At 40.6% G+C, this 10522-nt stretch overlaps 1 protein-coding gene across 1 annotated transcript; it reads right to left on the reverse strand.

The window, feature by feature from the left end:
• On the reverse strand, positions 1–4026 carry LOC134625697 (uncharacterized). The gene is made up of 13 exons (XM_063470952.1): positions 3962–4026; positions 3495–3605; positions 3269–3370; positions 2706–2938; positions 2435–2608; positions 2245–2338; positions 1920–1940; positions 1717–1824; positions 1551–1642; positions 1324–1438; positions 866–967; positions 504–671; positions 1–215 (listed from the first exon to the last, which is right to left on the reverse strand). Exons 9-13 carry the CDS (start codon positions 1629–1631, stop codon positions 1–3), a joined length of 681 nt encoding a protein of 226 aa, XP_063327022.1. The 5' UTR covers positions 1632–1642; positions 1717–1824; positions 1920–1940; positions 2245–2338; positions 2435–2608; positions 2706–2938; positions 3269–3370; positions 3495–3605; positions 3962–4026.
• Between the last annotated feature and the right edge of the window lie 6496 nt (positions 4027–10522).

A 10522-nucleotide genomic window follows, 5' to 3' on the forward strand; every position in this document is an offset into this window, starting at 1 on the left:
TCAGTCTTCATCAGAAGTGCTCAAATCACTCTCAGTGGCATTGTCTGGAATGTCCTCCTCCTCCTCCGAGTCCATTTCCAGGAGTGGTTGGTAGCTGAGGATTCTCTTGTACATGTCCTTTACTTTGAGCATTTCAACTTTCAGTTCACTTTGTTTTTTTAAAACCAGGCTACGGAGTCCCTTCTGTGCATCCTCCGACATGCCAACAAGGGAGGCTGTAAAAAGAACAAAACAAATAAATATGAGTGAAGTAAAAAAAACAAACAAAAAAAACCCTCACCTCATAAACACAAGGAATTAAGATCCTGTAATTAAACTTTTTTTTAAAGGGAGAAGGCAGTGTTAGCTAGCAATCTAGATATAGTTAAAAGATCCAGTATGACTTTAACATCTGCTCTTATTTTCAATCGATTCATCAAATAATTAAATTAAATTAAACATTCAACTACTGCTCAGATACTGGGAGTTTGTTTAAAAAGGGTATTTATAAATCAAGAGCTTACGTTCACTTGTGCTCTGCCAGGGCCAAATGTCGGTCTGCATGAGGGCATCACTGGATACGATTTGCTTTGTTGGTTCAGCAAGCTTGTTGTAGTCGTCAACAGCAGCCGCCAAGCGTTTCTTCTCATCTAAGATGACCTTGCGAATTCTGTGTCGCCTCTTGTTGCTATCTGTAAATAATGATAAAAAATTCACACCTTCACATAATGTATATATTTACATTTTAATCTACACTCATCAATTTGTTTGCTAGAACACACATCACATCCAGATTAAACAAACCTGGATCTGATTTTATTCTGTTTGCAAAGTAGCTGTACAAACTAAGTATCAAATGGTCCATTTTAAAGAAACTGGGACGTACCATTTTGTCTGTAAAGACTTTGTGTTCGCACTCTGATGATGACGACAAGCTCTTCTATTCGTGCCTGCAACGCTCCAAGGCTGCCATCAGTTTGATCACTTTCTAAGTGAGAGGAATATTAATCAGAATACAGGATGAGTAACAGTCACCAAACTGCAGTGGACTCTGTAATCACTGACTTGATGACATTCATTATAAGACATCTGTAGCCTTCATGTGCTGCATTACCATGAGATAACAAGTATGTCGGTGTTCAGGTTTATAAAACCAACTAGTACAACATCATTTCAACCCAGGTTCAATCCAATTTGATGAAACGCAAAAACTCTGCCATAAATTCCACTTTTACAAGGCTTATTTTTCATTGTTTGTTGACACTGTCAGAAAGATATTAACTCTACCTTAAGTTCTTTAATGAGGCCATGGTGGGTCCTATGGTGCATTATATTGAGACTCACCTTCAGCCCATTTCTGCACATCGGCCACCCATTGCTGCAGTGTGTCGTCATCCACACCCAGCTCATTTTTGGTCGCATTCAGGCTCTCCACTTGTTCTCTAAGGATCCTTATGATCTAAGAATACAATAATAAATGTCATTCACATTGATGTTTTTAGAGTACAGGTGTTTTTCCCCCCATTACCACACACATTAAAATGGGTGTTGAAAAAAAAAAAAAAAATCACCTTGAGATATCTCTGGCTCAAACTGCGGCCCAGTTGTTCCACTTTCCTTTTGGTCCACCCCAAAGCCAGGAGGGTCAGCATGTCTGTTCGCCCTGCATTTCAGTTCGTATAAAAATAAGAATTAATGAGCAGGAGACTGAGTGGAATCTCACACACAGACACATACCTGCTTTTGTACTTCAATGGCCGCCCTAGACAGGAAACTGTTTACTTGTCCCACCTCTTTTCCAACTGTAGAACCGGCCCCATCCTGAAACGCACCTCCCCATTTGATCTATAGAAAGGAGGTCACAATACATGACTGCTGAATTCATTCAACCTTATAACAAAATGTCTCAAACTAATCAAAAACTACAAGCTGCAGTATACCTCGCATTTCCAAATGAGAGCCTTTGCATGCATGACGGAGAGAAAAGGACGCATTGACAAGAGTCCTCAGCTGAGCCACCTTGATTAAATATGGGAAATATTTACAGGACAGATCGGAGCAAAGGAACGTAATATGTCCTGGGACGCTAAAATTGAGTATACATTAAGAAAAAATAAAGTAAATAGTATTATAACAACACCAAGAGAAAAATAAAATAAATATCCATCCATCCATATGTATTTATAACACAAACACACACACACACACACACACACACACACACACATATATATATATACACACATATATATATGAGTCTCTTACATCATTTGTGTGTCTCTGGATGTATTTCATAAACTCAGCAACTTCCTCATCTTTTTCAATGAAGACACCTTCAAAGTTCGCCTGCTCTGAAGTGCTGAACGGACACAGTGACAGTTGTTTGAAAAGAAACATTAAAATACTTTTTTTCTACAAAGCCATATTTGATTTATGTACACAATGCATAACGTACCTTGCATTAGATTGAAAGCGATAAAGCTTACGGTTTCCATCAACTGAGACGGCAAGCACGTCTGGAGTGCAGGCAGGGCAGCTAACGCATGGCTCCTTGCACATCCTGTCCATCTCAAACAGCACTCCACTCCACAAAGCTTTTACTGAAGGCATCAGCTGATATTCGGCCAGTCTTTTGAGTAGAGGACAAACAACAGAATATTCATGGACAGTCATCATAAACATTGATTTGCACAATTTCCTTAAACGTGACAAATTTAGAAACTCACCCTTCCGAAATGGGCTGTTCTTTCATCCAGCATTTTGACAAATGCCTTAAGTGACATCCCTGGTGCAGCCTTCTTAATGTCATAGAAAGACTGAAAGACATCCATTGAAAACAGGGTGCAGAAATTTAAGGTGCCAGGCCAATATCCACTACCCAGGATGTCCTTAACTGAGGGGGACCACATTAGGTCACAGCTGGTGCAGCTCACCACTGGCAGTGCAAGGTTATAACAGCCTTTAGGAAGGATAAAGATAAATTCAGTCGTGGGTCAAAGCATTCATTTTTTTCATGTTGTGAAGATTTCATGTTGTTTTCAAAGCGGTCTGGTAAATCCAAATGACCTTTGACAGGTGCCCACATATACTGCGGCCGAGGGTAATTCAAAACAAGATAGCAATTCTTATAGGTGTATCTATTATGTTTCTATTGTTCAGCACTTTGGTCAGCCTTGTGTGTTTTTAAAGTGCTATATAAATAAACAATGATGATAGCAATGTACAATTTGCACTAAAACCTGCAAACACATCTATTGTGTATGTAGTGTGTGACAAAAGGGCAACTTACCATTTATGGTTACAAGAGCCACAACTGCGCCGGGTGAAACCTCAACGTTACCTGCTGGGCAGTCACACACATGGTCTGGCCTTTGCACAGGCAACAGCCGAACTAACATTGAAAACACACAATATATATAAAAAGAATTTGAAATTAAATGATACACAATACATGATACAATAACACCACCCACTCATAGTACATAGCAAGAAATGCATAGGATTAAAAACCGTACCTACTGGCTTGTGAAACTCTGATGAAGGCTGCAAAAACCCTCCTGTTACTGCCTCTCTGTTGTGCAGGACATGTCTTGACGGAGTTCGTCAGCAGCTTGAAGCTTAGCGCTCTGGTTAACGTTAGCAATTAACGTTAGCATCATAGGTTTGTAAAGAGCTAGCAGAACTATTAGCGCAAAAACTGCTTTACACACCATGTGAGGCTCTTTTACAACACACAAGTCCTTAAATGTTTATAATAGATTTAATGATCATCATTGGATTAAATGGCTAATGCTGCACTAGCCACGTGTAGTCGTTACCGTACTCTACCTAGCAAGCATGCTGACGGTAGCTGTAGCCATTTTTAAATGCATTAAATCGTTTCCGAGATCAGTCACCCCTGTTTGTTTGAAGCTTTTGTGAAAAAAAACCCTTTGAAACACACATCAAGCTGTTACTCTAAATATATGTATTTTTTACATACCTGCATTTGAATCAATCAATTCCGCCTCCTTTTCTTATTCTTATAAACGGGTCTCTCCGTTCTCCCATCATCCTTTGCTTACACCGGTTACGTCTGATTGGTTGGAGCCGAGCGCATCCAAAACTAACAGGAGTGGTGAATAAAACTATAAATGTGTTTTACGTGTGAAATAAAAATAATAAACCCAACCAAGGATTATGTACGTTAAATCTGAGAACTTTCAGATCGTGAATCACTTTGGAAAATGAAGCGATTTTATTGTTGAATTATCAGTGTTACTTTCATGTGTTTTTGTTAAGAAATGTTAAGGATGTCATTAAAAGAAAGCATTAAATTAGGGAGAAAAACCCGTTCGCGGAGAGGGTCCCCGGTTTTCCAGTTAGATTGTACTTCAAGGCGTCACGTTTCGCCGTGACGGGGTTATTATTGGAGTAAATGGATGGCTGGAGCCTCTGCTCGAAGCGTCTCTGATCGCCGAGAGCGGGTTCATATTGGAATGAATTGACAACCCAGAGCGTCGCATAAAAACGTGGAAGGGTACCTTCAGCGTCAGCATGAGAAGTTAAGGGACGTGACAAATCGTCAGTATTTTACGCGTCGGGAGTGAGAACGGGTTGCCCAGGAACATTTCTGCCTGCACAGTAAGAACTAAGGGGGTGTGAACAGTAATACACAGATGATATTTTATGTGGTGGTGAGGTTTTTGTGCTGAGAAGCAGCCATAGATAACACTGTGTAAACTAGCTGCACAGAAGTACACCGCATTGCTGTCCTGCTGGAGTTTCTCAATTGTTAAGGTGCAGTTTTTATTCTCATCTGCACTACCATCCAAGGTCGCAGACACATTGGCCTCTAGAGTGGGACGGCTTCCCCACATGTATCCCAGCAGCTGTAACTGTCCACCCTGTGACTGCTTGTACCAGAGGATCCTGTTGTAGGTGGAAATGGTGTGTAAACATCTGAGTGTGGCTGTCTCATTTGGGTTTTTGTACATATCAGCTGGAGTCTGGTGGACCTGGTCACTGAGTGAGACACCTGTGAAAGAAACAGCAAAGAACACCATGAAATACCTTACACACAGCAATAAGAAGAAGGTGCGCGCTTTAGGCAGCGGTTATTCCAAAAATATCCCTCTTTCATGCCATTACCTGAAACCAGATTAATATTATGAATCAGAATCAGGAATAAGATCAACATCTTCTTTATTTCAACTAAACTAGTTTAGGTGTATCTGTGCTGTTGCCTTCAGTTGCTGTTTCTCTCAGTGGCTCTGGAGTCATACTGTTCATCCACATCCTTAACGCACAGAAAATCACAAGGTGGGCGGGAACCTCCTCCCATCAGCCCTACACCATTAGTTCAGTGCGTTTGTGAAGATATGCTGCCAGTTCATGAGAAAACTGAGTCAGAGTTGGAGGGAGTGGTATTACTTACTTTCTGACACCGCCAAACAGGTGTGGCAGATGGAGCCAGGTTTCTCCTGTAAAAATTTTTTTTTTCCCTTTGCACTGTCACCAAGTGCTTGCTATTATTGTAGGGCCTTTGCAATATGACTCGCTGTCATTTGGTGGTATATAAATAAAACTGAATTGAACTGATGGCTTGAAATTGCAGGTCTGTTAAAAAACGTTTCTACTTTTGAAGGTGTGATGAGCTACAGATCAATGTTATTTCTATCTTTATTCACCTAATAGGTTAAATTGAACTGTTTGGCCATGTTCTGCACCCACATGCACGCACTCAAAATGTAGCTACAAGACAAGGGGTTTAGTATGATGTCAAGAACCTGATGAAGTTCTGCTAACTGTTAAGAAGTGAGGTTGTGATGATACTAACAGGGAATGGCAAAAAGGTGAAAAATTAAAGACTGGCATTGTTTGAACATCTGAAGAACACCAGGGGCTGGTCAGGCTCAGAGTCGCAGGGGTTTGGGGAAGAGTGAAGATTTTTCATGGAGCAAACGTGTCTAACTGTCTTTGGTAATGCCATGCCCCACCATTCAAAGTTTTGTTTTAATCCCGAGTAATCGGCTGTCTGACATCAGATATTGACAAAGTGTTTGCAGAATGTGTGGTTACAGCAGATGAGTGTGGTGAGGGTTTTTGTTACAGACTGCTCGGGTGATGCAGCAGGGTGCTTCACTTGCGGCACAAAAATATATCACACTGCCGTGGGCTTCATTCTCAGCTAAAAAGTGAAGAGACGAAGCACTTCTGCCGTCTCCGCTCACGTTATAAAGTGTTTGGAATGGGCCTTCAACAGCCTGACTGTCATATCGTGCAAACCCAATGAGAGTCATTTCATTCCTCCTTGTAGTCTGCTTGTACCACTGGATCATGTAAAAATCACTGTTACTGTGATTGCAGTTAATCAGGACTTGTTTTCCAGCCACTTTGAACATCTGAGCAGGACTCTGATGGACAGTTTTTGACGAGAGCCCTACAGAAAACACAATTGAAGCACACAGTTGGAGTTATTAGAAGCATTAATATTTAAATCAGTACTTACAGAACTCAGGAATTTACCTGCTAGACATAGTGGAAGAGCAGCTAATTGAAGGAGTAGTCTGAGCATCATTATTGTGCAGGTGAAAGCCAGAGAATCACAAAGAGTACTTGTGTAACTGCTGTTGACACTGTGTAATACAGAGACAGCCCCAGAGGTGTTTCCATGTGGTGGCATGGATTTACACAATTGTGATTATTTAGCGCCTCTTCTTGGCATTAGTAGGGTACTGAACCCTTGATACTATGAATATAAATAAACGTAGAGTGTGCAGCACAACAGTACTTTTTGTATTATTGTAGAGTCTTTACCTTTCAATAAAAAATGTCTAAAAAGAGGCAACTGTTGTGATTTGGTGCTATATAAATGAAAATGAACTGATAAGGTTGGGTTTCTGGAGGTTGAAATTTAACTTAAGTATTAAATTAATGGTAAATAAAATAGAAAAGATAGCAAAAGGTGACACACTGAGCTCAAACAACAGCCAGCCAACTCTGAGTAATCCTGAGTTAACTGTGAGCAATGAAAAAGTTTTGTAGAAATTCCAAAAATGAAAAGAAGGAAAGAAAGAAAGAAACTGGGGGAAAACCATATTTACCACTATGCAGGATCCCATCTTCTGTTAATGTTCCATAAATATTTGGAAACTGAGGTGGTGGACTTTTGAGAGAGGAATGTTGTCCCATTCCTGTGTGATAGAGGATTGCAGCTCCTCAAGAGTCCTGGGTGGTATTTTTTTTTATTTTTTTTTTGTTTCTGATGCACTCAGCCACCATGGCCTGTAAGCACACTCCTTCACTTGTTGAAGGAAAAGCATGCTGAAGTGATTTTAATGTTTGCTGAACAACATTTAGACGAACCTGAGAAATACTGTAGGAATATAGTCTGGTCAGATGAGACCAACATTAAACTTTTTGGATACACACCATGCTTGGAGGTCAAAAGTGACTGCACATGACCAATGTTCCCTCTAATTTTTAATGTGTCTGAGCGAACACACAAACTCCCTGAGCGATCCCTTGGACCACTGTGAGCGACATCAGACGTGTGCACTGTGGTCACGCCAGCATCTAATCCATCCAAGTTACATGGTTTATTAAAATAATCAAATTACAGCATTTACACTTATGTTAGACTACTTTTAATTAACTGCTAAAGCCCACTTATAATGAAAATGTAAAAAAATCTAGTCATTGACCTGTGCAGTATGTTAACACTATTGGAAGTAAAAATAACTTGAACTCCAATTTTGAAAACACAACTTTTTAACTCTCTGTCTGCAAAATACAGTATATAACGACCAATGTTGAGCAACATTGATTTCTGCAGTTATTTTTTTTTTTTTTAAATGCAGCCAATGCGTTTTTAAACAAACATTTCAAACTATTTACAGAACAATCAGCTGTTCTGCATCAAATCTGATGCCACACAAATTATTTGTGCCACTCCAAAAAATAATTTCTGTCCACTATGAGATAAAGGAGAACAACAGCCTGATACCTGCAGGCCTGACAACAGGAGATGTATCACTGCTGTAACACCTGTAACATTCAGCAGTCGCCTCATTGTTCTGACACACACAACAAAACTATTGACTACACTACACACTAACTACACAAGATTTGCGCTAAACGTCTCAAATCTCTCACATCTCAAAACACCGCCGTCACTCCTAAAACTTCCCCCGTGTCTTAACAACTAGATGCCACGTTGCCATATCATTTTTTGATTGGTCGACATGGTACTTTTTTCGACCAATAGGAAAGGGTGGGGGGTTGTTTGGTTTTGTTTGTACTCACAGGTGGAGAGTGCTTTCGAGCGTTTTTCCTTATAAAATGCTGTTTTTACCGTTTCTTCCCGCAGTAAATATAAACAACGATAGCATTCAGGGAGAAAACCAAACATTGCAGATATTTTTATCATAACTCTGGTTTTACGTGGCCTATCAACACAAAATCAAAACTGGTATAAAGTCCACACTTTTCCCGTCAATTGTTCCGTCTGTCCTGCTCACATCTCCAATGGTTGTACACGTTGTCATTAACGTGGCTTAACTCCACATCAGCCACGCCCACGCCGCTTTGCTAGCTAAAACACCGGTGTCGGCACATAAGGACGCTGTCATAGCCTGTCAACGAGTTGATTAGCTGCGTATATACGAATGTGAATCGCATTATTGGCTGGACTATGGGATAAGGTGGCATCATTCTAATCCAATTCGGGAGCAGCCAGTCACTTACTGACTAACACTGCAAAACAGAATTGTTGAAGTTTTAATTTTAATTTCAATTCAGGTTAGTTTTTTTTGTGCACAACGCAGATTTTCTGTGCGCAGAGACCGTGCCAGCAGTGCGCAATTGCGCACGTGCGCAGCTTAGAGGGAACATTGCATATGACCCGAACACACCATATCAACAGTAAAGTTTGGAGGTGGGAACGTTATAGTGTGGGGCTGTTTTTCAGCATACAGTACTGGCATGCTTCACATAATTGAAGGAAAGACAGATGACAGATGAAGATTAAATGAGGGTATAGGTTTCAGCAAGACAACGATCCCAAACACACATGGGCCAAAGTCACACCGGAGCAATGCACAGGACTAGTTTCTCCACACAGGAGGATCTTTGAAGCGGTTCTCACCAACAAAGGCTTGAGTAGAAAGTATTAAATAAATTTCAGTTACCACCCTGAATACTTTTCCCTGTGTGTTCCGCATTATTACACATAATTTATGGTCATCTGTGGTTTGCTTTCTTTGCATGTGTGGATTGGATCGGTGAGAATTTCATGTCAATACCATCTTTAGATGATAGAACACTGAAGATGGAATTTAGGTGGTACAGTAGCTAAATCTGTTACAAAGCTTCTTTTCATTTTATGTGCTCATATATTTTGTAGCTGGTGCCTAAAAGAATAAACAGAAACAGTCCCTTCAAAGATCTTCCTTAAAAGTCATCCTCTAGCTGTATCTGTTATCTCCTTTTTTCTGGCCTCATCGCACCCTTCTGATGTTTACCCTTGGTATAAAGTCACACAAGCCTGAAGAGAAGCTTCCTCTCTGCAAACAGAACCTCCTCTGTTGTCCGAAACCGGAGAGGTTAACATTCCTCTGCCCAGGCCTCAAATAAAGGCCTAAATTCTTGCGGAAATAATCCAGATTCCCGCTGGGAGTGCAAACCTACCCTCTCTTCCCTGGCTCCCTCAAGGTGGACAATCAGTGTCTTTGTGAAGCCAAGTTGATGCCAACAGTCTGAGAGCAGAGCAGGTCCCCCCCAGCACCAACAAGCCCCTCAGTTCTGCAGTCTGAGTTGAGCAGACGGGCTGACCAGCTGTGGAAACAGTGGGGTAAAAGATTGTTGTAGGGACTTGTCAAGATGGACAGAATTACTCGTAAATAGACTATCAGGCTGACACTTTCTTGGCGGATTATGGATGTGCATTTTCTAAATGGATTTAATGGCACGGAAGAAGTCACAATGTGGAATCTGACTGAAAGGTAGGCTGCTCTCCTCATTTTTTCTGACCCCCAGTAAGTTGGACAGGTTTCACAATTAGAAGCCGCGTTATTCACCTGCTTATTTTACGTGGCAGCACTCAAAACTGCAAAGAGAAGCAAAGGCTTACATGATCAAGAGACACAAGTCAAGGTGCTACCTTCAAAAATGTTTCAAAATCTGCTAACATCTTTCATCTACAGAGGAACATATTAGCAAAATATTAAACAAGAGGCAGAAATCTTTCTGTCATGTTTCTTTAATCTTGTCTCTTTCTGTTACTGTACAAGTTGTAAAGCAAAAGGTGCTTTACTTCAAGTCTCTTCTTTTTTTTTGGAGGGGGAGAGAAGTGCAGGGGGTCAGTCAGGCAATTAGGCAGGATTCATTGTTCGACCACTTAACATGCTTTATTTCAGCATTCAAAATAATTAAAAACATCTCAATTTATTATACATATACAAAATAGGTACAGATCCTTGTGGTGTTTTCCCCCATGGGTGTGTCTGTCTGCCTTCTCTCACAAACTCTCACTGATGGTTCTCTTTCTGCGCATTTTATCACA

The sequence above is a fragment of the Pelmatolapia mariae genome, linkage group LG4 (assembly GCF_036321145.2).
Source record: "Pelmatolapia mariae isolate MD_Pm_ZW linkage group LG4, Pm_UMD_F_2, whole genome shotgun sequence".
NCBI classification, from domain to species: domain Eukaryota; kingdom Metazoa; phylum Chordata; class Actinopteri; order Cichliformes; family Cichlidae; genus Pelmatolapia; species Pelmatolapia mariae.

Excerpts from the sequence above, each read along its gene's own strand:
- LOC134625697 (XM_063470952.1), bottom strand. The coding sequence starts at position 1,631 with ATGCTGACCCTCCTGGCTTTGGGGTGGACCAAAAGGAAAGTGGAACAA. Across the intron at positions 1,439-1,550 it reads TGAGCCAGAGATATCTCAAG|ATCATAAGGATCCTTAGAGA; the intron begins GTGATTTTTTTT and ends TTGTATTCTTAG. Across the intron at positions 216-503 it reads CTGGCAGAGCACAAGTGAAC|CCTCCCTTGTTGGCATGTCG; the intron begins GTAAGCTCTTGA and ends TTCTTTTTACAG.